The sequence below is a fragment of the Phacochoerus africanus genome, chromosome 5 (genome assembly GCF_016906955.1).
Source record: "Phacochoerus africanus isolate WHEZ1 chromosome 5, ROS_Pafr_v1, whole genome shotgun sequence".
NCBI classification, from domain to species: domain Eukaryota; kingdom Metazoa; phylum Chordata; class Mammalia; order Artiodactyla; family Suidae; genus Phacochoerus; species Phacochoerus africanus.
Window position 1 is genome coordinate 30668302 of NC_062548.1, and position 27857 is coordinate 30696158.

At 41.7% G+C, this 27857-nt stretch overlaps 2 protein-coding genes across 8 annotated transcripts in view; both read left to right on the forward strand.

Annotated features, from left to right (window-relative positions):
* SMG1 (SMG1 nonsense mediated mRNA decay associated PI3K related kinase) overlaps nt 1-14643 on the forward strand; it is a 104674-nt gene extending 90031 nt beyond the window's left edge. For 4 of the 6 annotated variants that reach the window (XM_047780416.1, XM_047780414.1, XM_047780417.1 and 1 more), the window contains 8 exons: nt 2400-2552; nt 4232-4411; nt 5134-5361; nt 6196-6407; nt 6569-6675; nt 7281-7460; nt 7758-7864; nt 10011-14643. In XM_047780416.1, coding sequence (XP_047636372.1) covers nt 2400-2552; nt 4232-4411; nt 5134-5361; nt 6196-6407; nt 6569-6675; nt 7281-7460; nt 7758-7864; nt 10011-10088 — 1245 coding nt within the window. In that variant the 3' untranslated portion in view covers nt 10089-14643. The remainder of the gene's footprint in view (nt 1-2399; nt 2553-4231; nt 4412-5133; nt 5362-6195; nt 6408-6568; nt 6676-7280; nt 7461-7757; nt 7865-10010) is intronic. The other 2 variants (XM_047780415.1, XM_047780419.1) reach the window with 2 other exon arrangements.
* Nucleotides 14644-17655: 3012 nt separating this feature from the next.
* Nucleotides 17656-27711, forward strand: ARL6IP1 (ADP ribosylation factor like GTPase 6 interacting protein 1). Of its 2 annotated transcripts, none has more exons than XM_047780421.1 (6): nt 17656-17811; nt 20559-20692; nt 21897-22016; nt 24392-24509; nt 25520-25604; nt 26036-27711. In XM_047780421.1, exons 1-6 carry the CDS (start codon nt 17776-17778, stop codon nt 26152-26154), a joined length of 612 nt encoding a protein of 203 aa, XP_047636377.1. In that variant the 5' UTR covers nt 17656-17775; the 3' UTR covers nt 26155-27711. The 2 variants fall into 2 exon arrangements, with proteins under 2 accessions (XP_047636377.1, XP_047636376.1); XM_047780420.1 differs by having other exon boundaries at nt 17672-17811; nt 24380-24509.
* Nucleotides 27712-27857: the final 146 nt, after the last annotated feature.

Below are 27857 nucleotides of genomic sequence, written 5' to 3' on the forward strand. Positions count from 1 at the left end.
TTCTTACCCTCTGAGGTAACTGAATCCTAGCAGTCTATTTTGAACCAAGATAGAGACATGCTAAATATTTCAGGTTTTTTATGAACTTGATATTACTATGCCTTTATACATTAAGAGAACGAGGGTGAGGAGTTCTCAGTGTGACACAAAGGAAACAAATCCGACTAGGAACCATGAGGTTGCAGGTTTGATCACTGGCCTTGCTCAGTGGGTTAAGGATCCAGTGTTGCCATGAGCTGTGGTATAGGTCACAAACATGGCTCGGATCTGGCTTGGCTGTGGCTGTGGCGTAGGCTGGCGACTGCAGCTCCGATTAGACCCCTAGCCTGGGACCCTCGATATATATGCCCAGGGTGTGGCTCTAGAAAGACAAAAAGACAAAAAAAAAGAGAGAATGTGGGTGATAATTAAAAACTTGAATACTTGTTTACTGAAATGTACATAAAGCAGTTAAACATTTGGCTTATTATTAATACCCAAGCAGCTTAGGCATTTCTTACTTCCGTTGTATAGTTAATGGAGTTTTGTGATGTCAAAGGCAGCAGAACATTTGTCCAAGTCATTGTTATTGACTCTGTTTGTCATTTCACCAAAATATTTAATCTTGCCTTCTTTTTTTAAATAAGAGAAACTGGTCTTGATAATGGTTTTATATATATCTCTATAGGGTGTATTCTTTTTTTTTTGTCTTTTTTGTTGTTGTTGTTCCTATTTCTTGGGCCGCTCCCGCGGCATATGGAGGTTCCCAGGCCAGGGGTCGAATCGGAGCTGTAGCCACCGGCCTACGCCAGAGCCACAGCAACGCGGGATCCGAGCCGCGTCTGCAATCCACACCACAGCTCATGACAATGCCAGATCCTTAACCCACTGAGCAAGGCCAGGGATCGAACCTGCAACCTCATGGTTCCTAGTCAGATTCGTTAACCACTGCGCCACAACAGGAACTCCTAGCGTGTATTCTTATATCTCACATAGTTGGTGGTAACTGATGTTTTTCTGCTCTTAGTGAAAAATCAAGTATAATCACTTGTAGTAGTTTTAGAAATTTTAATCAAACTTTTTTGGGGAGTTCTCCTGTGCAGGCTAAAATCCAGCATTGGCACTCTAGCAGCTTCAGTTGCTGCTGTGACTCGGATTTGATCCCTGGCCTGGAAACAGTCACATGCCACAGGCATGGCCAAAAAATTTAAAAAACTTTTCTGGAGCTCACTTCTTTGAAGATTAAAATACCTTTTCTCTGCAGCATATTAGTCCTAGTTTTCAACTTACGAGAATGAACTCATGCTCTTTCTTTCTTTTTTTTTTTTTTTGTCTTTTTGCTATTTCTTGGGCCGCTCCCATGGCATATGGAGGTTCCCAGGCTAGGGGTCCAATCGGAGCTGTAGCCACTGGCCTACACCAGAGCCACGGCAACGCAGGATCCAAGCCGCGTCTGCAACCTACACCACAGCTCACGGCAACGCCGGATCGTTAACCCACTGAGCAAGGGCAGGGACCGAACCCACAACCTCATGGTTCCTAGTCGGATTTGTTAACCACTGCGCCACGACGGGAACTCCCTCTTTCTTTCTGTTTTTAGAGATATATACGTGTGAGAGAAAGAAAGCCTGGGGGAGGAGAGAATATGAAAATAAATTAGTGTACTTGAAATGTTGAGTAAATAATGAAGTAACTGTTTAATATAAAATCTTTCTTGTCATGATAATCAGGGTGGATTTTTACCATCATTCATAAAAACCTTTGTGGGAATCGGATTTTCATCTTTCACAGTCAAAAGTATAAATAGATTTTCTTATAGATAGCACATGTAGTGCAGTGGGAATTTGGTGTAGCAGGAGTTTTGTTTTCAAGACTATTGTGTTTGAAAATGAGGAGTTCGCGTCATGGCACAGTGGTTAACGAATCCGACTAAGAACCATGAGGTTTCAGGTTCGATCCCTGGCCTTGCTCAGTGGGTTAAGGATCTGGCGTTGCCATGAGCTGTGGTGTAGTGTAGGTTGAAGATGTGGCTCGGATCCCATGTTGCTGTGGCTGTGGCATAGGCCAGTGGCTACAGCTCCGATTCGACCCCTAGCCTGGGAACCTCCATATGCCGTGGGAGCGGCTCAAGAAAAGGCAAAAGGACAAAAAAGAAAGAAAGAAAATGAAACTTTTCTGCAAATTTTAAGATAGTAAACTGAAAGCCAGGCCTTACCTCAGACATGTTTAGCCTTAAATATTCAACATGAAATCAAGATTAATTTCAAAAGGTAACGATTTGGGGTGGGGGTTTTTTCTTTGGGTTTTTTTGTGATGATTTGTTAATGATGTTTTTCTACATCACTCATGCCTGTTTTGGGCTCAACAGACAGGAAGTGGAGAGTGTCAAATATTTACTGAGATTCTGCTGGCTTTTATAGGAGAAACTGGCAGCACTTGAAGCAAGTATTGAACAGCGACTCAAGTGGGCAGGTGGTGCCAACCCTGCACTGGCACCAGTACTACAAGATTTTGAAGCAACAATAGCTGAAAGAAGAAATCTTGTCCTTAAAGAGAGCCAAAGAGCCAATCAGGTATGGGCACTCATGTACGCCGTCTTGTCTTCAGTTGCTGGATTACATAACTGATGGGAAGGAGTTCGTGGGATGGTTAGGGTAGCTTGAGAGGTCACCTCTAGCTGACACTGGGAACAGGGACAGGGCATCCTTAGGCTGGCTCACAGCCAATTATTTCCCTGGACCCCTAATGCTTCCCAGTTAAATATAAAGTGGATTCAGCCTCTTGGAAAATAAAGAGTTTAATTCCAAATTTATCTAAGATTTCTTTATTTGCAACTAAGGTTATCCAAAAATTCAAATATTATTTTCCCACATGGCAATAAAATGTCTTATGACCCTGTGTACTGCCAGAGGCTGTGGATGGACTTTATTGTGATTGGGGGCCAAAACTAAAAAATTGCTTTGTAGTGTTCAGTCAGGCACAAAATTGGGCTGATATAATTCCCATATCCTGTATACCCATCACCCAAATTTAATTATTATCAACTTAAGTCCTATTTTATTTCCTCTATGCTTCCTACTTCTCCTTCCCATCCCATATTTAGTGGAAATCCCAAATATTATATCATCTTATCTGTAAATATTTCAGTATGTATTTATAATGATAAGAACTATTTAAGGGTGTTCCCATCGTGGCTCATTGGAAACGTATCTGACTAGTATCCATAAGGTTGCAGGTTTGATCCCTGGCCTCACTCAGTGGGTTAAGGATCCAGTGTTGCCCTGAGTTGTGGTGTAGGTCACATATACAGGTCGAATCTGGCGTGGCTGTGGTGTAGACCATTGGCTACAGCTCTGATTCAACCCCTAGCCTGGGAACCTTTATATGCGGTGGGTGCAGCCCTAAAAAGACAAAAAAAGAAGAAAAATTATTTGAGAACATCATCACAATACTATTATACCATTTAAAATGTGCTTAATATTGGAGTTCTCTTGTGATGCTGCAGGTTAAGGATCCGGCATTGTTACCGTAGCAGTGCAGGTTCAATCCCTGGTCTGGGAACTTCCGTGTGCCACAGGCGCGGCCAAAAAAGCTAAACTAAAATGTGCTTAGTATTTGTCAAATGTCCAGTTAGTGTTTTGTGATCTTTATGGTAAAGGCAGGCAGGAGTAGAAACAGAAGAGGAACATTTCAGATTGGAATTTTGATATAGCGCAAACATTGCAGTTGAATCTGGTAGGTTTTTTTGTTTATTTGTTTTTTCCTTTTTCAGCCGCACCCATAGCAAATGGAAGTTCCCAGCCAGGTCAGGAATCAAACACCAGCCACAGCTATGGCAACACCGGATCTTTAACCCACTGCGCCAGGCGGGGGATCAAACCCACCCCTCACCAGTGACCCAGGCTGCCACAGAGACCCCACCGGATCCTTAACCCGCTGTGCCACAACAGAAACTCCCAGTAACAGTTTTATTATGGAGTAAAATTTCTGTGTAAAAAACATTCACATGGAACATCATTTACCTAATTCTAATTAGGTGCTTTTGGCCCCATGCAAAACTGCATCAATCCAAAAAATGGTGTACAGCCTTTATAGTAATAGGTCAGTTTCCCACAAGAGTCACACATTCGTACATTTTTTGGACTGATTCTGGTCCTGAATTCTGGAAATGAATGGGCAGTATTTTTTATTTAATTAATTGTGAATTTTTCCTTCCTTGTAATGATTCCACTCTTGTTTTGCCTCTTCACAGGTCACTTTCCTCTGCAGCAATATTATTCATTTTGAAAGTTTACGAACTAGAACTGCAGAAGCCTTAAACCTGGATGCTGCATTATTTGAGCTAATCAAACGGTGTCAGCAAATGTGTTCATTTGCTTCACAGTTTAACAGTTCAGTCTCTGAGTTAGAGCTTCGTTTATTACAGAGAGTGGTGAGTCTTGAGTCTTGGTGGGAGCAGAGAGACCTGGTGATTAAAATGAAACCAATTATATACTTTCAAAATCAATTTAATCACTCAGTGTACATTTATTGAGTGTGGCTGTATACAAGATATTGTTATAAAGGATACAACAATGATTAAATATTGCTTTTAGCCCTCAAGGAACTTATTTACACAAATAATACAATGAATGAAAAAATGAAAAGAATTCTCAGAGCTACAACTAGAAGTACTTTGGAGGTTCCGAGGGGAGGAGAAAAGACAGTGTAGCCAGTGACTTAGATGCACTGAAAATAGGGGAGCAGACGGAGGACTAGTGGAAGATGAATGAATTCTGGAGTAGCAAGTTGTGAAATTCAGTATTTATACTTTGTGGGAAGGCTTTAGGCTGTGTATTAGGAGGCTCTGGTTTCATTTTAAAGAGTGATTTACAATGGGTTTAGGGTCTTGGATATGGATCATCTTTGCTGTTCCAGATATATTTTCCTAGGTTTTAAACTAAGCATTTATTCCCTGTATGATTATACAGAAAAGTGAAAAATCTTACTTTGTATTTCACAGATTGTTTAAATTAGGGTCAAGTACTATTTTGCGTGTAATTAATTCATGACTGAATTTCTTTGTGTCAGCTCGAATTTTGAATATCTTTTGATGATGAAGAAAATCTTATTCCGGCTGATACTTAAAATCAAACAAATGCTTGTTCTGTTTAGGACACAAGCCTTGAACACCCTATTGGCAGCTCTGAATGGCTTTTATCAGCACACAAACAGTTGACCCAGGATATGTCTACGCAGAGAGCAATTCAGACGGAGAAAGAGCAGCAGATAGAAACGGTCTGTGAAACAATTCAGAATCTGGTTGATAATATAAAGACTGTGCTCACAGGTCATAACCGGCAGCTTGGAGATGTCAAACATCTCCTGAAAGCAATGGCCAAGGTAAGACCAGTGCTGTCAGTCCGCAGTCCCTCCCCCCTTCATGAAATTACTCATGGCTTTACTCAGGAGGGAAAACAAATTGCTCTCAGGTCATGTCTTACCATTTGTAACTGAGTTAATTTGTGTTTTCATCAGTTATTTTTTTTTTTTGAGCAGGGAGTAATTAAGTATTCTGATTTGTACACAGAGAAACTGGGACTTAGAGAAATTTTCATCCAAAGTCACATAGCTTATAAAAGAGCTGAAACTTAGTCTCAGGTCCTCCTCCCTCCCCACACTCATGTTTCCAAAATACATGAACTGTTGTCTCTTCCCTCTAGATAGCAAGGAAACTGAATCCCCAGAAAAGGCTACGTTACTTCATCATTAGAAAACAATACATCATTTCCTTTTTGGATTTATTTTTAATTGGAGTTTTTATTTTTGCTGGAAACAAGATTCCTGTAGAAAAGGATTTAAATTATAATAAGCAGATTAAACACAGTGATAAAAATTGAAAGACAAAAGTAACTGTCTTGGAGTTCCCGTCGTGGCTCATCGGAAAGGAATCCGACTAGGAACCATGAGGTTGGGGGTTCGATCCCTGGCCTCACTCAGTGGGTGAAGGGTCCAACATTGCTGTGAACTGTGGTATAGTTCTCGGACGCGGCTTGGATCTGGTGTTGTGTGGCTGTGGCGTAGGCCAGCAGCTGTAGCTCTGAATCAGCCCCTAGCCTGGGAACCTCCATATGCCATGGGCACAACCCTAAAAGGAAAACAGAAAAAGGTAACTGTCTTAAGAGTCATTACTGAAGCAAATACCATTTTTCTTATTCATGAACATACTGATTCTAGGATGAAGAAGCTGCTCTGGCAGATGGCGAAGATGTTCCCTATGAGAACAGTGTGAGGCAGTTCTTGGGTGAATATAAATCTTGGCAAGACAACATTCAGACTGTGCTGTTTACATTGGTCCAAGCCATGGGTCAGGTTCGAAGTCAGGAACATGTTGAAATGCTCCAGGAAATAACTCCCACCTTGAAAGAACTGAAAACACAAAGTCAGAGGTAAGAATGCCTTCTGGCCTGCATTTGAAACATAAGCACAACATTTGGTAGAGTAAGTTTTGTTATTTAATTCATTTGATTTTATTTCAGTTCTGTTCATACTTATAAGTAGTTGTCTGCTAAAGCATTTCATAAATATGCCATTTTATTTTATATTTCAGTGTCTATAATAATTTAGTGAGTTTTGCATCACCCCTAGTCACCGATGCAACAAATGAATGTTCAAGTCCAACGTCATCTGCTACGTATCAGCCATCCTTTGCTGCAGGTAGGACTCCCCTACCTCAGTCTTGATCCACATGGGTCCTAAGATGTTTAGTATGCGTCTAATATGTTTATAGTCATGACCTTTTTAAAGGGTTTCCCTAAACTCTTGTCATATCTCAAACTGAACAAACTTTGGTTTAATTTTTAAAGTACTTATATGAGAGAGTAAAAAACACCATGTGTTCAAATACTCTTTAAATAATTTATTTTGTGGAGTCTGCTTAGTGGCTCAATGGTAACGAACCCAACTAAGTATCCATGAGGATACAGATTCAATCCATGGCCTGGCCCAGTGAGTTAAGGATTCAGCATTGCTGTGAGCTGTGCTGTAGGTCACAGACACAGCTTGGATCTGGGATTGCTGTGGCTGTGTTGTAGGCTGGCAGCTGCAGCTCCAATTCAACCCCTAGCCTGGGAACCTTCATATGCCATGGGTGCAGCCCTTAAAAAAAAAAAAAAATTTGATTATTTCCCTAACATTAAATAACCTTTTTTGTCTGTTGTCAAAGCTGTCAATTTGTAGTGAATGAATGACTGAGCGAGCATTGTCCTGCTCCTCCATTTTCTGTGTGCATGTAAATTGAGCTACCAACTCTTTCTCTGTAGCAGTCCGGAGCAACACTGGCCAGAAGACTCAGCCTGATGTCATGTCACAGAATGCTAGAAAGCTGATTCAGAAAAATCTAGCTACATCAGCAGATACTCCACCAAGCACTGTTCCAGGAACTGGCAAGAGTGCTGCTTGCAGTCCTAAAAAGGCCGTCAGAGACCCTAAAACTGGGAAAGGTAAGTTGTTAGAATAAGGATGCCTTGGTGTTCCTGCTGTGGTGCAGTGGGTTAGGGATCCAGCTGCAGTGCTTTGGGTCACTGCAAAGGCACAGGTTCAATCCCTGGCCTGGAGCAGTGGGTTAAGGATCTGGCATTGCTGTAGCTGTGGTGTAGATGACAGTTCGTGGCTCACATTTGATCCTTGGCCCAGGAACATCCATATGCTGTGGGTGTGGTGGGAAAAAAAAAAAGGAATGCCTTAAATATTTATACAAAGTAGTGGCTTGGCTTACGTATGTGTCCATTGCTTCATAGCTGTGCAAGAGAGAAATTCATATGCAGTGAGCGTGTGGAAGAGAGTGAAAGCCAAGTTAGAGGGCCGAGATGTTGATCCGAATAGGAGGATGTCAGTTGCTGAACAGGTAACCAATCTTTAAACTTGAACTACACTTTTTTTGTTGTTGTTGTTGTCTTTTTGTCTTTACTAGGGCCGCACCTGCAGCATATGGAGGTTCCCAGGGTAGGGGTCGAATCGGAGCTGTAGCCATCAGCCTGCGCCAGAGCCACAGCAGTTCGGGATCCAAGCCACGCCTGCGACCTACACCACAGCTCACGGCAATGCCGGATCCTTAACCCACTGAGCAAGGCCAGGGATCCAACCTGCAACCTCATGGTTCCTAGTCAGATTCCTTAACCACTACGCCATGACGGGAACTCCAAACTACACATTTTAAAGTTGCTGAAACAATATAGGTATAAACATTTCTTCACCCTTCTCTTTGATAGTTTATGGAGAAATAAGGAACTTAAATCTGTTTTTCAGGCTTCAGAAGATTTTGGGTAACACAGCTCTGGGTTATCGAATATTTACCGTTTGACTCCACCGTATTAGCATTTCCTTTCTTCACAACCCTCTTATAAAAGAAATTTAAAGTTGGACCTGACCCTGTCTTCTACCAGAAGACAGTTAATTGGCATTTTGAAGAGGACTATGTGAAGGTTTCAAATGAAATAAGGATGACAATTTGGATGTCATAGTATCTATAAAGTGTCTATTTAAAGTGTTCTTAGGAGTTCCTATTGTGGCTCAGCAGTAACAACCCTAACTAGTATTTATAAGGATGTAGGTTCGATTCCCGGCCTCATTTAGTGAGTTGAGGATCCAGTGTTGCTGCGAGCTGTGGTGTAGGTCATAGATGATGCTTGGATCCCATGTTGCTGTGGCTGTGGTGTAGGCTGGCAGCTGCAGCTCTGATTCAACTCCTAGCCTGGGAACTTCCGTATGCCGCAAGTGGGACCCTACAAAAAAAAAAAACCAAATAATGATAGTAAATAAAGTTCTCTTGGGTGTCAGTTTGTCTGAAGTTCTTTTCTTTTCTGGCATTTATATTTTCGAAATGTCCAGAACACTTGAATTGTAGATTGTGCCTCAGTTTGTATTGTCTGATATTTTCTTCACAATTAGATTCAGAGTCAACATTTTGGTAAGAATATTTCACCAGTGATGTGTTTTCAGGATTTTACATCAAGGGACACATGTCTGGTTTTGCTATCTTTGTTGTTGTAAAGTTAGATCACTCGGTCAAGGGTAGCATTCTCCTGAATTCTCCATTACAAACGTACTTTTTCTTCTGTGCAGTAAAAATTTGAGAAAAAATACCCTGTTTTCTAATTGTTTGGCATCCGCAGTTCAAATTTTACATCAGCAAGGAAAGACTTTTTGGTTTGTTTTTGTTTTTTTTTTTAATTTTAAACAATGCTACATTGCTATACATTGCCACATAGGGACCTGAGCTTAAGCTCTTCTTAGTTGAGTCATTCTTTATAGAGTTTGTCAGGTTTATTAAAAAAAAAACAAAAAAAAAACCATGGACAGTGTTCTGGATCCAGGGGTATCTTTATTTCACAAACTTTCTGGTAGGTCAGTGGGTTGTGTGCTTTCATGACTATCCATCTTAGGTCTCTGTGCATCTTTTTAAAGGGGTGCTCGGCTAATGTGCTTTTTATTCGGATAGTTGTTAAATTTTATATGAACGAAAGTTAAAGGGCTCACAGGAGTGGGGTAAGTATAGAGTTCTTTGCACACAACTTTTCAAGCATTTACCATATAATTGGACCCTGGTGGATGCTCTGGATAGCTGTCTTACTATAAAAGATAATTTAGCTGAGTCAGAATCAACAGATATCTGTCTAGTACCAAACTAGGTTTCAGAATCTGCTGGGCACTTTTTAATACACCTAGTTTATCATTTGCCCAGTGAATTCATGTTTAATCTCACTCATGGCATCAGTGGTGCTCTCTCTTCATCTCAGGATTCATAAGCTCAAAGGGGGTTGTGACTTTCTCAAGACACACATTTTGTAAGTTATGGAATTATGGGGGAATCTCAAATTACTTAATAACTTCTCTTCCCATGGTAGCAGCTACACGTCTTTGGATAATTAATTTGGATGACTTAACTCTTTAGAATCAGTTCATATGTACTTAACACATGAACCATGTAGGACATGAACCATGTCCTTTCGAGTTTTAAATGGCTTTAAATACCATCCTGCCTATTTTTACAGGTTGACTATGTCATTAAGGAAGCAACTAATCTAGATAACTTGGCTCAGCTGTATGAAGGTTGGACAGCCTGGGTATGAATGGCAAGACAGTAGATGAGTCTGGTTAAGCGAGGTCAGACATCCACCAGAATCAACTCAGCCTCAGGCATCCAAAGCCACACCACAGTCGGTGGTGATGCAACTGGGGGCTTACTCTGAGGAAACCTAGGAAATCTCGGTGCGCTAGGAAGTGAATCCTGCAGGACAGCTGCACTCAGGGATACGCCCGACACCATGGCCTGCAACCCCAGGGTCAAGGGTGAAAGAAAGAAAGCTCACCGCCTGAACACGGAGATTGTCTTTCTGCCACAGAACAGCTGCAAACGTGTCAGGAGGTTAGCTGCAGAAAGAAATCGGGATGCCGCGGAGCACAGAGTGATTTGGAACTCCATTCCACCTGACCCTGTGTGCACAATCCAGGAAAAAACAAACCCCGCTTGGACACAGAGAAAACTGGGGCCGCGAAGAAATCACAGCCAAGGAAGATTTGATGCATTCAGATTCTTGTGTAACACTTGTTGCTTGGCAACAGCACTGGTTGGGTTGACCAGTAGGTACAAAAAGGCTATGCGATATGAATTTCAGAAATGGACTGAAGAAGGAGAGCTATGTAATAGATACACTACATGGGAAGAACTGACTTCTGAAATGAAGGGAAAAAAAACCCCACCCTGTCATCCTCCTCCCCAAACCCCACCACCTCCCCTTTCCCCTTTTACCTGATCTCGTAGATTAGCCATCTGTCACATTCACTTTTATTTCAATCCTTATGTTTCATATACTTCTGTCTCGATGCTGTTAACACCTTATATTTGGAGTGATGAGCAGAAATTTCTCCAAAACCACTGATAACATGGAAAATTCAAGGATTGTTTAAAGGTCTGATGATTACAAACGAATTCTGGTTAAGTCATTTCTGTGATTCTATCATGTACAGTTTCCAGAATTGTCACTGTGCATTCAAAAGTAATGAATCTAACAGACATTTGATTTAATGTACACTCCCCTTTGCTTATAGTGTGCATTTTTTGGAGGTCATTCAAATTTTCCCTCTTCTGTGATTGCTGTAGTTTCTTTCATAGAAAGTAGCTAAGCCAATGTAATCTTTTACCTTTTTAAAAACCAGGATAGAGTACCTATTAGAGTTTTACATTGTTGATGACAGATTAACAATAAAGTGATGTTCTGGTGGAGGTAGAGTGAAATGTTCTTTTAATTCAGTTTTCTCATGTGATACTTTTAATTTACAATTTACAAGGTGTAAATTAAAAGTGCTTTAGTTTACCTGGCATTTTAGGACATATACATGAAACATCAGCAAGAGCCACCAACATCTTTTATTAAGTTCAGGTATTAGTGTGTGAAGTACTTTACTTTTTGCACGATTTTAATAGTTTGCTGTTGAGTAAATACATTATAGTGAATTCATGGTCAAGGTTTCCTTAAATTTAGCATTGCATTTCAGTAGTGACTGACTGTGTAAGCCCAATTGTTGCTCCAAGATAAAAATCCAGACCAGGAGTCTTAAAATCACGTACCAACACAAAGTGGAACGAACATGATTAAAATCTTGATTGAGTACGTTTTTCCTGCATTTTAGAGATTAGGGCTGTGATCACGTTCTAGGTGCCAGTCTTCACAGACAAACTTGAAAAGGTATTAAGGGAAAATTCCACAGAACTCTGGCCTTTTCTCTATTCTCATTGCCATGTTTATCTATAATCTTTAAATACTCGTAGGAGAATGCGTTTTGGTATCAGTGCTTCTTAAAAATACTTTTACAAGTATTACGAGAAAGGTGGTATTTTTGAGTACCCATGTGTCTAATAGCAGGTTAAGGAACCTAGTGCATCAAGTTTTATTTTCTTCATTCATTTTGAACCTTATTTTCAAAATCAAAACAACCTATCGGGAATAATAATGCCATACTGTGTTTTGCACACTGCTTTGTTTCCTAGAGGCTGTGGGAGCTCTTGCATTCATCACTTAATTACCTCTACTCTCTCAAGATTAAACAGTCTTTTCAAGAACATTCTTTGTCACAAGGAAAAACTTCTATCACGGCGACAAAACTAGTTCACACTAGTTTGTCCCTAAAGGTAATATTCAGAAATTGCTTTTTCTCTCTGATAAAGAACATAAATAAGTGAATTTTTATCGCCTGTGAATTTCAGGCTTCAGAGGTACCTGGCACCTTATCCTAGTGAAAACAGCTTTATATCAAAACTGTGCCTCTGCTAAATTATCCATCACTTTTATTTTAAAATGGTCCTTCAGCGAATAGTGTGGCATGTGCATATTTGGTTGTGGGGCAGATCTAAATAACCAGTGACTTCAAAGCTTGCTCTGTGCTGCACTCTGGACAAGAACACAGGCTGTACCCTTTGCCCGCTTCTGGGAAGTCATTCGGCAAGTAGCCTTGCCATTGTGAACCGTCGTAAGGGAATTCAACAGAGCTGTCATCAGTGGTAGAAGACCTTGGTGATATAGCAGATACCAGCGGAAGACAGGGCTCTTTTCGGGGGATGATTTTGCAAAATAACGTGAAGTTCAGAGTGCTGTGGTTATGAAGTCACACATTTTCGATGACAGAAAAATACCTGTGGAAAACCAGGTGTCTGCTCCTCTCTCTTCCTCCCTCTTCTTCTTCTTCCTCTTCTGCTCCTTCCTCTTCCTCTTCTGCTCCTTCCTCTTCTTCTTCTTCCTCCTCCTCTTCTTCTCTTTCTCTCTCTCTCTCTCTCTCTCTCTCTCTCACATTCAGGGGGTACAGAATAACTTATAACCTCTTCTTCAAAGTACCCTTGGAAATTGAAGTGTATCTTAAGTGTTGTCTTTTAATTTTCTAGAATTGCTTGAACTTTAGTTGATTTCTCTATAAAGCTGTGGAGGCTTAATAGTTGATGGAGCTGTTTTTGGCTCTGTCTTTGGTGTGTCTTGCATTATCTATTTCTGGTCATGAGTTCTTAATGTAATCTGCTAGATGATTAGTAAGATTCTTTTGTGTCTGACACTTGAGTTGTTTTTGAGATATGTGAGGTTTCTGTGTGAGAACTGATAATCAAGCTCTTGATCTGCTTCCCTGAATTGCTTTTTTAGAGCCCAAACCCCAGGTTCAGGGTGAGGGTTTGTAATACAAAGAAAAACTTCCGTCACTTCTGCCCTTAACATTTGCCTCGATTACGTAAACTTAGTGTTCTTAATATTGTCCAATGTCTGGTGTTATCTGCATTGTTTTTGTTTGTGGTTGTTCTGATGTGTGAAATCTAAGGAAAGAGCCATTAAAAAATGCCAAGCAGGGCAATGCAAGTACAGCCAAATATTAGAGTTGATGTGCAATCTTAGGTCCTTTTAAATCTGGGGTGATATAGGCAGTACTTTAAAAAGTCTTCCTGGCCTATTTTCCTCCACATATTTGTAATTACTTTGGGGGCTTACTGGTTGTGGCAGTACTAAAATCAAAGGAGCTGGTTCTTCTTTTCTCCCAATTCTTTTCATATTTAAGAAGGCACCTACAAATTAGCTTGTTAGTTCTATTCATATGCATCAAGAATCAGTGAATGCTTTTCTATTAGCACATTTAAGTATCTTTGTTTTTATATAAAAATCAGATGAATATGAAAACCAATGACCTTCCATTCTGTATCTTGCCTTGTAAAAATGCCAGTAATTTAGAGCTAGGACCTTTCCTCAAATCCAGGAGGCCAACTATGTTAAAGGAAGGGGGTCCCTTTTAAAGAAGGCAGATTTTTTTTCAATATTTGGGTTCTATTAGAGAGAGTCCTCCTGTGGGAAAACCTAGCTAGCATTACAAATTTTCCATACACTGGGGAAGGAAATTCACTGTTCTAAACCCAGAAGGGTTTGTTGCACTTTTCCTGCTTTTTTAGGCCTGGGTAACAATATCACCATTCTTTACATATGGGCAAATGGACTTCAATTGAGAGAAGCTTTATAGGTTCAAGGGTTAGTTGTACAACATGAACCGTGTAGTCTCTTTCCAAGGGAATTTGACTGGGCTTACTAAGGAAAAGCTGTTTGTTGTGCTAATGTAAAAGTGCCATACAATTAGAATTAGCTCAGCTTTTGAAGATGGTAAACTTAAGGAACTGAATGTTGTTCTGAAATGCAGAAACTTGCAGAATGTTTTTCTTTCAAAACAGGCTGATTTTTTTTTTTCTTTTCCTGACAGTACAAGTTTCAACTCCTGTTTAAAGTTCTTGTGTCAGTTATTTTCTTGTTTAAATTTTACTTATATTTCCACCTGTAATGTCAGTGGCAACATCATTCACTTATTTACCCTTTATTCTAAGAGCAAATTGAGTTGAACTGAATCTTCCTTGTTCTAGTAACATTGTATAAATAAAATGGCTTTTCTGTACAAATGGTTTGTAAGGCCTCCTGATGGATATAATTTTGTGATTGTATTTAAGATTAAAAGTTGAATAAAACACACCAGCTTCCTGAAAATATTCATAATGCGTTTTTTGGAAAACAAAACACATGCCTACTTTGTGCATATTTGCATTAACATGGCAAAGATTGTATGAAATACCTGTTTTTCAAAAAATAAAGTTTTAAAAGATTTAAGCTCTGATTGATCGAAGTTTCCAGAAAAATTAATTTTGGAATATGAATAATTTTTTTAAAAAGCGTTAATCCAGAAGGTTTTTTTAAAACTTAATTCTCAAATATATTTTGCCCTCAGAGTTCAATAGTACTTTTGAATTAGCAGTGGAAATTTTACTTCCATGATTAAGTTCTTAGTATTAAGGCACAATTAAGCTTAATTTTGTAAATCTTTAAATAAGAACTCCTGTGGAATGTTACTCACATTTATGTTCCCTGGTGTATGAAAGCTATGAAGGAAAACGAAATGGCCAACCTGTTTTAATATCTGGAAATAAGATTGCATTTGTTGGATTATGTTAGGAAGATTTATGTTAACTGTTTAGTCATCCAACATGTTTCGAAAGATTCTGTCTTGCCTTTATAGTACAAAAGGCGGGGGGGAAGGCTCCATCCAAGAAAGCCATGCTAAGGGTAGGTGTTTTTTGTTCTTAATAGGGTGACTGGAATTTTAAAGACCTTCTACCAGTGCTCGGTGTTAAGTTGCTGGTTAGGTCTGGGAACACATTCCTTGAGTAAGAGATACTCTGTGGAGATACTCTGTGCTGTTTGAAAGCAGATCCTTCAGTTTTCAGCTACTTGAATTGCACAAGCTGCAGTTGAAAGAGAAGTCTCTTCTGAAGTTGTACACAGGGAACTTGGGTAAAAACCAGACGCACTCTAGCAAAAGCTGATTTCCCAATGTACAAATGGCAGTTTTTAAACTCTAGTAACTGATGCCCTCTTCTTCGGAAGTGGATGTTACTGTACCTAAAGTACTGTTTTGCATTCAGTACTCTATATTCATCATGTGGTTGGTTGCTCGCTGTTTTCGACCTTCTGATTTTCTTTTGAAGAGGTAGGGAAGGGCCTACTCTTCAAACTCCAACTAAAATCTCCCCAAATGGGATATATCAACTGGTTGCATTTTACCTGCATAACCTGTTTTTCTCCCCAACATTCCCTAAGTGGCACTTTACTGAAGAGTCAGTCCCCTTCCCTTGCAGAGGCTTTTTTTTTTTTTTAAATCTCCCTCCAAGTGTTTATACCTGATCAGATGCTTTATTTTTTTTCACAGTAAATTTTGTAACTTTTCATGAAATTCACAATGCTCCTGTCTCCCTAACTTTCTTAGGGGCAGCCTGTAGTATGTAGCTGTGTTGGCTCATATTTCTTTATGCCTTCCCTGAACTCTTATGAACTTGGTAGTTATTTAAATAATGCTTTAAAAAAAGAAACTGGAGTTCCCGTCGTGGCGCAGTGGTTAACGAATCCGACTAGGAACCATGAGGTTGTGGGTTCGGTCCCTGCCCTTGCTCAGTGGGTTAACGATCCGGCGTTGCCGTGAGCTGTGGTGTAGGTCGCAGATGCGGCTCGGATCCCGCGTTGCTGTGGCTCTGGCATAGGCCGGTGGCTACAGCTCCGATTGGACCCCTAGCCTGGGAACCTCCATATGCCGCGGGAGCGGCCCAAGAAATAGCAAAAAGACAAAAAAAATAATAAAAATAAAAAAATAAACTTACATTCTTATATCACAACAGAACAAAGGGTGGAAAAAAATGTATACATGTAAGTGTAACTTGGTCCCCATGCTGTACAGCGGGGGAAAAAAACCAAACAAACCACAATTGGTTAATAGTATAATTTAAAAATGCCACATGAGGGAGTTCCCGTCATGGCGCAGTGGTTAACGAATCCGACTAGGAACCATGAGGTTGCGGGTTCGGTCCCTGCCCTTGCTCAATGGGTTAACGATCCGGCGTTGCCGTGAGCTGTGGTGTAGGTCGCAGATGCGGCTCGGATCCCGCGTTGCTGTGGCTCTGGCGTAGGCCGGAGACTACAGCTCCGATTCAACCTCCATATGCCGCGGGAGCGGTCCAAGAAATAAAAAAATAATAAAAAAAAAAATGCCACATGAGATACCAATAAAACCCAAAAACAAACAATGGCATAATATAGATGACTATAAAAAGTTAAAAGCTATGCTAAGTTTTCCTGAAAAAGACATCTGACCAGGTCAACATTTAGCATGTTTCGAGCAATGAAAATGAAAGCATTTTTTTAATGCATTTTGAAGTCCTGGAGAGAAAAGATTTCTCAACACAGCTCATCTAGTTTGTTTTTGTTTGGCCGCTCCCCTGGCATTCATCTGGTTCTTAAATTCCAATTCGTTCCACCCTTATGAGAGGGTTGACATCTTTCCTTAGCATGACCTCTAATGTAAAAAGATCTGTCAAAACCAGTCCCTTTTTGGAGAGGGAGTTCCAAAGAATTTCCCCAAACACCCTATATAAACAGGCCGATTTTTTAAGTCAATGCATTTTTCACAAGTCGTCGAACTACGCCCAGATTTTCTCCTACCCCCATCAAACTAAGGCCTTACTCCTAAAGGTAGAAACATTGCGAAAAAAAAATCTACATAAATAGCCCTATTCATTTGTCCGCGAAACCTCACGAGATGGGCACGAGTCACAAATCCAGGCTAAACTGCTCAAGGCTGCGGGAGCAGGGATCAGAAGAAAGGCGGGGCCGACGGGGAACTGCTGGGGCGAGGGCCACAGGCTGCTTCTGTTAAGAGGATCCCAGCCGGCCCCCTTAATCACAATGAAGTTAGCGTCACATGACCACCTCTGCCTTCCGCCTGATACTGGGTGGCATATTTCCTCGAGGACTAATTCCGGAGAGTCTCCTTGGCTGCTTTGAGGTCCCCCAGAAAGAGCGTCCGAGAGCTACGGTTCCCACAGGCCCTGGGGATACTAAGGCCACACCAGGCCCCGGGCAGCGGCCGTTCAACCGCTTCTGAAAGGCCTGGGCGGGGCGTCGCACACCTCCTGGGCGCTGATTGGTCATTCAGTGTCCCCGCCTCCTCGGCCCCGGCGTTCTCACTCTCCTTTGACCTCGGTTTCAAGACATGCGCTGGACAGCGATTGGCCGCCCCGGCTTCAGCTTCGTCTTGATTTGCCCAATGAGGAGCGAGCTTCGCGGGGTCTGTCGGGAAAGGCAGCCAGCCTATATAAGCGGCTTGCGGGGCGTACACTGATGCCAGGGTAGCCTTGAGGGGTTCGAGAGAGCTTTTGGTTTGGTGGCGTCTTTCGCTCCTAGAGGCGACACCTCAGGGACGATGGCAGAGGGAGATAATCGCAGCACCAATCTGCTGGTGAGTCCTGGCGGCTTCGTCGTGAGGGAACTGCGCTGGGTTTCTGGATATTGGTAGGCTCCATGGGACGGCGCTGCGGCTTCGTTCCTATCACCTGCCGCGGGCCCGGCCTCTCCCAGTGCCCAGGTGCAGGCGACGACTCCTGCCCTTTGGATGTCGTGGGTGAGCCTTGCTTGGCGGTCACTAGTCGTGTCCACGCCTAACATCCCTTGGGGACGGTTCGCGACGGAGCGAGGAGGGCGCGTGATCATTCACCGCGAATAGAGGTTGAGGAGGAAGCGAGAGAAGAGGGGCTGGGACCCGCCTGGGGTGCAGTCACTGGCTGAGGGCCGCGAGTGCCCTGTCGAGTGCTTCGGGGTGCCCAGGCCCCAGCCGTATCCGGGTTTTCCCTCTTTGATCTTAAGCAGGACATCCTTTCGCCCTTTTCCCCAGTACTTGGTCAGGGGTTGAGGGTCAAAGGGTTGCTGCCGATAATTTGTTAGAGCTGGCACAGCTTAACACGGCAGCGAGGCTGCAAACTCACCGCTGGGAACCGAAAGTAAGAGTCCAGCCGGAAGGACTATGGGAGGTCTCGGCGTTAGTCTGTAACTGATAAACCTTTGAGGAAGGGGGAGGGTCACGGGAGGACTTTCGTGTAAGCAGGGGTCTAAAGGAACTGCAGTGAGGTTCTATCACAGGCAGACAATTTTAACCTCACTGAGAATTACGCAGGATCTAGGCAAAAGGGAAGGAAGGATCAGTCCATTTTCTACGTTGCATTTTCCCCAGGGAGAGTGCTAATGAATTAAGTGACTTTGCAGGGCAGTTTTGATTGTGCATGATTTTCGTTTTGCATTGGTTTTTAGAAACGCATGACCTCTGCCCCATGACACACACACAGCAGAAACCTCTTCTCTGTGGTAAGCCTAGTTAGCCCCAGCCAGCTTCGTTTTAAGAATTGATTGTAGCACAAAGAAGTTGCCCATATGGGCTCTGCTCTGCTGCTCTCTCTGCAGAGCAGTGTGGCTTTAAGGACAGGCCTTTGGCCTTGGATTTGCCAGATTCAGATCTGTTAACCTCTGTGTATCTCAGTGTCCTTATCTATAAAATGAGAATAATAACAACATCTTCCTTTCAGTTTGTTACGAGAAATGATTAAAGTATAAACACAGAAAATATTTAGCAGAGTTTCCGGCACATGATAATCTTTTTTAACTTATTAAACATAGTATATAAGGTCAGAAATATTGAGGTTCCACCTAAGTGATCAGTGTGGCACAGCATTTTTTTTTTTTTTCCTTCTTTTTAGGGCTGCCCGCATGGCCTATGGAGGTTCCCAGGCTAGGCTACACCACAGCCACAGCAACATCAGATCCAAGCCAAGTCTGCAACCTACACCACAGCTCTTAGCAGTATTGGATCCTAAACCCACTGAGCAAGGCCAGGGATCAAACCTGCGTCCTCACAGATGCTAGTCAGATTTGTTTCTGCTGAGCCACGACAGGAACTCCACAGATGTCATCTTCAACAAGGTTAAGCGGCACTGTCTCCTATCATTTGCCTGTCTCCCTGTAATAACAGTCATAGGGATACATGGGTTTCTTCCAATTTTTTTTTTTTTTTCCTCTACCAGAATCAGTTTAAAGGCTTTTTGTCACACTGGCTTCATCCTAGAAGTTTCCTTGCAGGTGATTGTCAGATTTGCAGAGAAATTTAAAGTCTAACCACAATGTCTGCTAAGTGTCAGAAGCATTTTATTGAGATAAATTGGGCTTACTGTGCCTCATATAATTTGGTGAAAGCACAGTAGTTTTCCTAATTGTGCAGACGATGCCAACATCTAAATGATTCCATTATACAGAGAGCTGTTTTGGAAACCGCTCTTCAGGAAGAGGCTTTCCTAATGGATTCAGAAGTAGGGGGTTAAGTCAGTGAAATGAAACAACAAATTAGTTGTAACCACCTGAAATGAGCAAACTTAAAGTGATGTAATTTCATTTTCAGAAAGCTGCCACTTAGTAGGACATGACTTTGGGAAAGCAACTTTTTTTTTTTTTGGCTGTGCCCTCCTGTGTATGGAAGTTCCCGGGCCAGGCCAAGGATTGAACCCACACGACAGCAACAACCAAAGCCACTGCAGTGACAATGCCTTAACTCGATGCACCACAAGAGAATTTGGAAAGCGACTGTTCTGAGCTCACTTTCTTTTTACTGTAAAATGGATCTAATTATCCTTATTTTATGAGGTTCTATACGGGTTATTATGTACATAAAGAATAGCCCAGTGCTTAGAGTTGGAAGGTGACCATTAAGTGATAATTTTTCCCCCGTAATTTCTGGCTTTGGTATCAAAACTGCAGAGTTTTTTTTAAAGACTAACTTGTTTAAGATAGTGATTTGTGGAAGTTCCCATTGTGGCTCAGTGGTAATGAGTCCATCTAGTATCCATGTGGAGGCTGGTTCGATCCCTGGCCTCATTCAGTGGGTTATGGATCCAGTGTTGCTGTGAGCTGTGGTGTAGGTCACAGATGCAGCTCGGATTTCACATTGCTGTGGCTGTGGCCTAGGCCAGTGTCTGCAGCTCTGATTCGACCCCTAGCCTGGGCACCTCCGTATGCCATGATTGTGGTCCTGAAAAGCCAAAAAAACCATAGTGATTTATAAGAGCTCTTTTACATGCTTGGTGCCTTAGAAGAATTTAACTCTCTAGGAGCCACGAAAATATGGAGATTAGTAAAATAATCCCTTTAAATGTTGCTCATATGTAGGCTGCAGAGACTGCAAATCTGGAAGAGCAGCTGCAGGGATGGGGAGAAGTGATGCTGATGGCAGATAAAGTCCTCCGATGGGAAAGAGCCTGGTTTCCACCTGCCATCATGGGCGTGGTTTCTTTGGTGTTTCTGTAAGTGAGATATTAAATTACTGTGGATTGTGCTTGTTACTAATAAAGACTCCAGTTCCATTTATGTAAGTGCCTGAAGTCTTTTGTAATGTATAATCTGTGAAGAATGCCTTTTCTTAGAACCGCAGGCCTGGTTTCCAGAATTTGTAGTACTTTTGTAAGCTCCATAACCCAATGCAGTGAAATAAATCTAGGTCCTGCAGTACAGCACAGGGAACTATATCCAATCACTTGTGATGGAACATGACAGAAGATAACATGAGGAAAAGAATGTTTTGTGTGTATATATGCCTGGGTCACTTTGTTGTACAGCAGAAATTGACGGAACATTGCAAACCAACTATACTTTGATTAAAAAATTTTTTGAGGGAGTTCCCATTGTGGTGCAGTGGAAATGAATCCCAACTAGGAACCATAAGGTTGCAGGTTCGATCCCAGGCCTCACTCAGTGGATTGAGAATCCGGCATTGCCATGAGCTGTGGTGTAGGTCACAGATGCAGCTCGGATCTGGCGTGGCTGTGGCTGTGGTATAGGCCAGCGGCTACAGCTCCGATTAGATAGACCCCTAGCCTTGGACCTTCCATATGCCATGGGTGTGGCCCTAAAAGGACAAAAGACAACAACAACAACAAAATTTTTGTTATTTTATTTATTTATTTATTTTTTGTCTTTTTGCTATTTCTTGGGCCGCTCCCGTGGCATATGGAGGTTCCCAGGCTAGGGGTCCAATCGGAGCTGTAGCCACCAGCCTACGCCAGAGCCACAGCAACGCGGGATCCGAGCCGCGTCTGAGACCTACACCACAGCTCACGGCAACGCCGGATCGTTAACCCACTGAGCAAGGGCAGGGACCGAACGCGCAACCTCATGGTTCCTAGTCAGATCCGTTAACCACTGCGCCACGACGGGAACTCCACAAGATTTTTTTTAAATCTATGACAAGCTTTGGGCCTTAGGAGCCTTTATGCTCCCAAAAAGTATTGAGTACCCCGAAAAGCTTTTGTCTCTTGATATTTACATGAACCCTTGCAGCTCTGATGTCATCATGTCATGAAGCTTCCAAAAAACCACTTGTGAAAAAATTAGAATGGAAAGGGCAGATAATCTCTTTGAGAAGCAGAGGTCTGGGTGAATAAACATCTTCAGCTAGGAATAATATGTTTTTCTAACCTTTCTTTCTTTTTCTTTTTTTTTTTTAAACAGGACTATCTACTATCTAGATCCATCTGTTCTGTCCGGTGTTTCCTGTTTTGTAATGTTTTTGTGCTTGGCTGACTACCTGGTTCCCATTCTAGCACCTAGAATTTTTGGCTCCAATAAATGGTAGGTGGAACAATGGCTTGGCAGTCTAGTTTCTGAGAAGTTACTGAACCTGGTATCTGTGACTAGTATGCTGTAATTAAGCCCAGAGAATTGTCTTCACTGTCAGATAGCGGGGGGTAGATTTATTGCTTGAAGTAGGCTTTTTTAGGTAATGTTTTATCTAGGATTGCAAAACTCATCATGAGCTTTCCATAAAAGTAGTATGTCTACTTTTAGATTTTTTTCCGTTGATATTTAAGATAATATTAATTTTACAAATTACTTCTGAATGAATATGAGAATAGTAATATAGTTTTTTGGAGGTGTTTTTTGTTTTTTGGGGGGGTTTTTTTGGTTTTTTTTTTGTTTTTTCCCTTGGCCTATTCATTTAGCACCTATTTATTGAATATCTACTTTTATGTTAAGACACACTGACTGCCCTGGGTGCTGTGAAATAGTTTGAGTTTTAAGATCCTTTGTTTCAAGTTGACACAGTGCAGTGGTGGTTGGCAAAATACACGCTAAGTGCTTTAGAATAGGTTCAGGCTATATATACAAGTGGGTTCTTGCTTTCATCTCTGCTCTTCTTTGAAATGGTTACTTATGAGTTCCCAAGATAAAGTTAAATGGCTGCAGATCCTATTATTTTTACCTTCCCTCTAGAAGGTTGCATTTCTCACTTTTGATCCTAATAGTGAACAAAACTAGATAACTAGATTTTTTTTCCTGCTAGCTGCTTCTCTACCTTGGGTGTTTATTTTAATTTGATTAGTAGTCTACTTAGGCCTTTAGTTATTTTGTTCCCCTGATAATAGCGAATTATAAAATAATTCTGTAAAAACAACAATTTTAAACAGTAGTGTTTGCTTAAGTTATGGGATAATTAAGCATGTTTATTAAGATGTTTCTGCCGCAGCAGAATGGATTAGTGTTATGAAATGTCCTTTGAATTGTTTTTCTTGTGCAGTAATGAATTATGCCCCTGTTTGGGGGCACGTTTGTAACTATGCAGTGTAACAACTTAACAGAATCAACCTCAGACCTTGACTTTGTTAGCAGGTGACATTCTAATCTGCTAGTTCACTAAACTCCTGGAGAAAAGTTTTCAGCAGTAAACGTTTGAGGTTTCAGTGTGTGGCTCAGTCTTACCCACAGAGCAGTTTTAGTTTTTTGGCTTTTATGAGGAAGGAAGAACACAGTTACCTAGCCACAGTCTAGCCTTAACCAGGAACAGCATATGAGGTGTAATTATTTACAGGAAGTTGCAGGGCTTAGCGGAAACCCTTCTACAGTGTGTCCCTGCAGGCTCACAAGGACGAGGACTAGAGATCGAAAGCAAAACACCCGCAGTATATAGAGCTTGCTTTACAATAGCAGCCATTCTGTCTGTCTAGCAGAGACACTACCAAGGCAATTTTTTTTTTTATCAAAACCCAAAATACATTATGAATTAAAAAGGATTTTTCTTGGAAGATCTTTTTGTGTTCTTACTGAAGTTTTGCTTCAGTAAGATTCTGTTTTCCCTTCATGAGAACTCAATTTATAGGCGTTACCGTCGTGGCTCTGCAGTTAATGAGCCCGACTAGCATCCATGAGGATGCGGATTCGATCTGATCCCCGGCCTCGCCCAGTGAGTTAAGGATCCGGTGTTGCCATGAGCTGTGGCATAGGTCCCAGATGCAGCTCGGATCCTGAGTTGCTGTGGCTGTGGTGTAGGCCCACGGCTTCAGCTCTCTGATTAGACCCCTAGCCTGGGAACCTCCACATGCTGCGGGTGCGACCCTAAAAGAGACGAAAAGATTAAAAGAAAAAAAAATTTTAAAAAGGAACTAAATTTATAAAGAATTTGGATTTGAGCTGTTTGTTGCTGCCTTGGCATCAAATGGGTGAAGCCCATTTGAGGGTATTGTGCCTTGAATGCTAGTAGTTCTTACCTTACTGAAGAAGAGTGCTTACATACAGCGGTTTGGTAGAAAGGTCTCTGCCTTATCAAAGTGGTGGGCCTCAGATGGGCTATAGCCCAGGATTCATTGGGATCCGCAGAATACTACAGGAATAGGGAAATTAATTCATATTGATTACTGCATGGCTTGTAGCAGTCATGAATCTTTTGTTTCTATCATTGACCAAATACTGTTTGAGAACCACATATAACCATTGCTTTGTACACACACACACACACACACACACACACACATCTTTATGTTAAAAGTTAATTCCTATGTGATAAAAAGAGACTTAACTGGTACAAGAAATTTTTCTATAAGAAAATGGTGAACCACTATTGTTTTTTATTTAGATTTTCTTTAGACAAATAGCTTTGTAAATTTGAGAGGATGGTGTATCTGTTTACTATTAAGATTTGCTTATAGTGAAGGCTAAAGTTCTTTTTCTAGGACCACTGAGCAACAGCAAAGATTCCATGAAATTTGCAGCAATCTGGTAAAAACTCGACGCAGAGCTGTGGGCTGGTGGAAACGTCTCTTTACACTAAAGGAAGAAAAGCCTAAAATGGTACTTTTTTGGTTTTGACTTACTTAAGTAAAGCAATATTTTGAGATTCAGTGCATTTTTACTTCATTGTAGTCTAAAGCCTTCTTGCTTTACTCTAGTTACAGTTTGATGTTTGTCAAACTATATCTGGAGTTCTCTTGTGGCTCAGTGGGTTGAGGATCCAGTGTTGTCACTGCAGTGGCTTGGATTACTGCTGTGGCGCGGGTTCAATCCCTAGCCCAGGAACTTGCACATGCCACAGGCATGACCAAAAACAAAACAAAAAACCCCTATATCTGTTGGTTTAACTCCTCTGAGTGCCTTCATAAATATTTATCTCTATTAGACTAGAAGTTAAAATTACACTTCACATTTAATTTTTTATTCTAGTAATAAAGTGAACTTTTTAAATTTATAAATAGGTGTGAAAGACATATGCTTAAAAAGCGTTTGTTCTCTGGAGGTCCCTTAGTGGCGCAGGGGAAATGAATTGGACTAGGAACCATGAGGTTGAGGGTTCGATCCCTGGCCTCGCCCAGTGGGTTGGGGATCCGGCGTTGCCCTGAGCTGTGGTGTAGGTCACAGATGCGGCTCAGATCTGGCATTGCTGAGACTGTGGCAGAGGCCAGTGGCAACAGCTCCAGTTAGACCCCAATCCTGGGAACCTCCATGTGCTGCGAGTGTGGTCCTAAAAAGACAAAAAAAAAAAAAAAGGATTCTCTTTTGCCTTAGCTTCCCTCAAGGTTACTATGTGAAGTTATTAATTGCAAAAGTAGTGTAATTTATATTATAAACTACTTAATTATATGTAGAAGTACAGTTATTTCAGGAGAAACTGTATCTAAATTCTATAAAAGTAGATCCAAGGGAATTCTCTATGGGCTTTAAATAATATGCACATACTAAATAATCTTAAGGAAAAATGGTACTGCAAACTGAAGTTACTTTCCAACCCTTGAAACAGCCTCCTAAAGTCAGGCCTCTTAGTCTGTTCCCGGGAGTTGATAACCTCTTGTCGTTTTCGTTACTAGTACTTCATGACCATGATCGTTTCTCTTGCCGCGGTGGCTTGGGTGGGACAGCAAGTCCACAACCTTCTTCTGACCTACCTGATAGGTAAGTCTTGGAGGAAGAGCTGTAGGCACATGCTGGCCAGGGACGTCTAATTGGAATTTGGTAAAGTGTGTATGTTCCCTCTCGCCAAGTGCCAGACAGTGATCCCAGGCCTGTATGAATGCAGAAAGCTAGTCAGTCAAACCCAGGTCCTTATTTCCAGCTCCATGGGGGTCTTACCCCAAGTTAAGACAAAGAACGAAGAACTCAGGTGGAAAGTAATGCCCAAGAGGTAAGAATAAGCAACGTGTGTTCTCTGCATTTGGGAGGCAAGACAGCAGAAGCTTCTGGGGAACATACCAGGGGGAATGTGGACTTCCCGTTGCTTCCTCCCATTAGCTATGTAATTGTCTGAGAAGCTCCCCTCCGGAAGATGTTAATACTCTTAAGAAAGTTAACTGCTGCCTCCTTAATTTTGTTTGTTTTATTTTAAGTGACTTTCTTCCTGTTGCTTCCTGGACTAAACCAACACGGCATCATTTCGAAGTACATTGGAATGGCCAAAAGGGAGATAAACAAGCTTCTCAAACAAAAAGAGAAGAAAAATGAATGATGCACCTGCTTTATTCAGTGTGATTACTGGCGTGTACGCTGTCCCTGGAAACGGTGTTTGTTATGCTATCTGATACTAAAACGTTATGGAAGTAGTTCTTTGCTCGCTCTCCTTGTGCCCTTAGTTATTAGAAGTTCCTCTAAGGCTTCGTGGCCCCGTGTCTCCGTGGCTGCCCCCTCATCGGCTGCCCTTATATGGACAATTCATTCGTCTGTACCACTCACTTTTCTTGATCACTCTCACCCAGGGTTAGTTAAAGTCTTTTCCAATAAGATAGTGGTGGGCTTCACTCTTTCGTACACCTAACAGTGACTTGGGATAATTGCTGGAGTTGATCTTTGCTTTAGCTCGTAGTGGTCTATGACGACAGGAAGCTGGTTCTGCTGTCTACTTCCACAGGCTGCTTAAAAAACTCTGTGGCTTCGTGAATCTAGAGACCAAGTTTACCGCTTCTGATGAAGAAGAAAGACCAATTAAGACTCATTCCTCCTTCTGTTTCAGTACCATGGGAGAAGAAACCTCATGGAGTGACATGAAACTAATTCCATGCCGTAGTATGGGCTGGTTTCTCCCTTGTGCAGAATATAGCCGTTTGTAGGAAGCTCGGATCCTCCCTCCCGGATGGGGAAACTGACAGCCTTCGATAGACCTCTTGTCCCCTTGCTCTGGAACTTAGTACGGCCTTCAAGGCTTTTTGGTAGCAGGCTTCCAAAAGTTGGTGTTTAGGGTTTTATATCTGATTTTCAACTAACTAAAACTGAAGTATCTAATAGGTGAAGACTCTCATGTCTATAACCTTCACTCCAAGACCAGCCAATAAAGGATAGACGTCTGCCTGTGTTTAGTCAAGATTCATTTTCATAGAAAAACTTCTCTTTTTTTCAAGACCAGCAAGCCTCAGGCTTCTTGGGTTACGGTAGTGCTGGCCGCTTCGGTCCCCATAAATTGGGCGGAGGAGGTGGAGGGACGCTGGCCTCTGACTTTTTCCCTGGATGTTTCTCTGGAGCATGCGAGGGCTGTTGGTGAGAGCAGACAGACTGTGGCCAGAGTCGGCCTCTGGTCTCCAGAGACCGTGTAATTCTTTTGAAAGCGTCTTAGCCTCATTCTCCTTCTTAGTACCTAGAAATCGAAGTAGTTGAAACCTGTAGGAAGGAACCTCTGCGGGCTGAAAATGTGACACATTTGGGAACAGTTCTTTCAACTCTGATGAAGTAGCTGTGATATAGTTTGTGAATTTGTTGCACTGATGCTGTAAAACCTGGACCCTGTCACAGACGGTCTCTCTGTAAGTGTTTTCTCCCCTTCAATATTGCTGTGAACAGTGGCACCCATATAGCCTGTGTTTGCCTTTTCTTTCTTAATGTTTTGTATGAAAACCACAAACTACCTTAACGTGTGTTTTCCTCGTTGTAAATAAGCTTGTCTTCCTTTCCAGATTTTTTTTGTGTGTATATGTGTTTTACTTACGAATTAACTACTTTTGCAGTTTTAAGCCTGTATTTTTTCTTCTACTTTGTTTTGTGTAAAAGGGGAAAAATAAAAAAGCCGGCATCCCTTCTCGTGTCCTGCTTTCTTTATAGTTCAGCCAACACAACGTTTACCTGATTGGATTTATGTCCCCAATTAATGAACTACCCTGTGTGACCATTACATGGCCCTAAGTTCTTTAGGAACAAAATGAAGGAGTTCCTGCTGTGACGTGG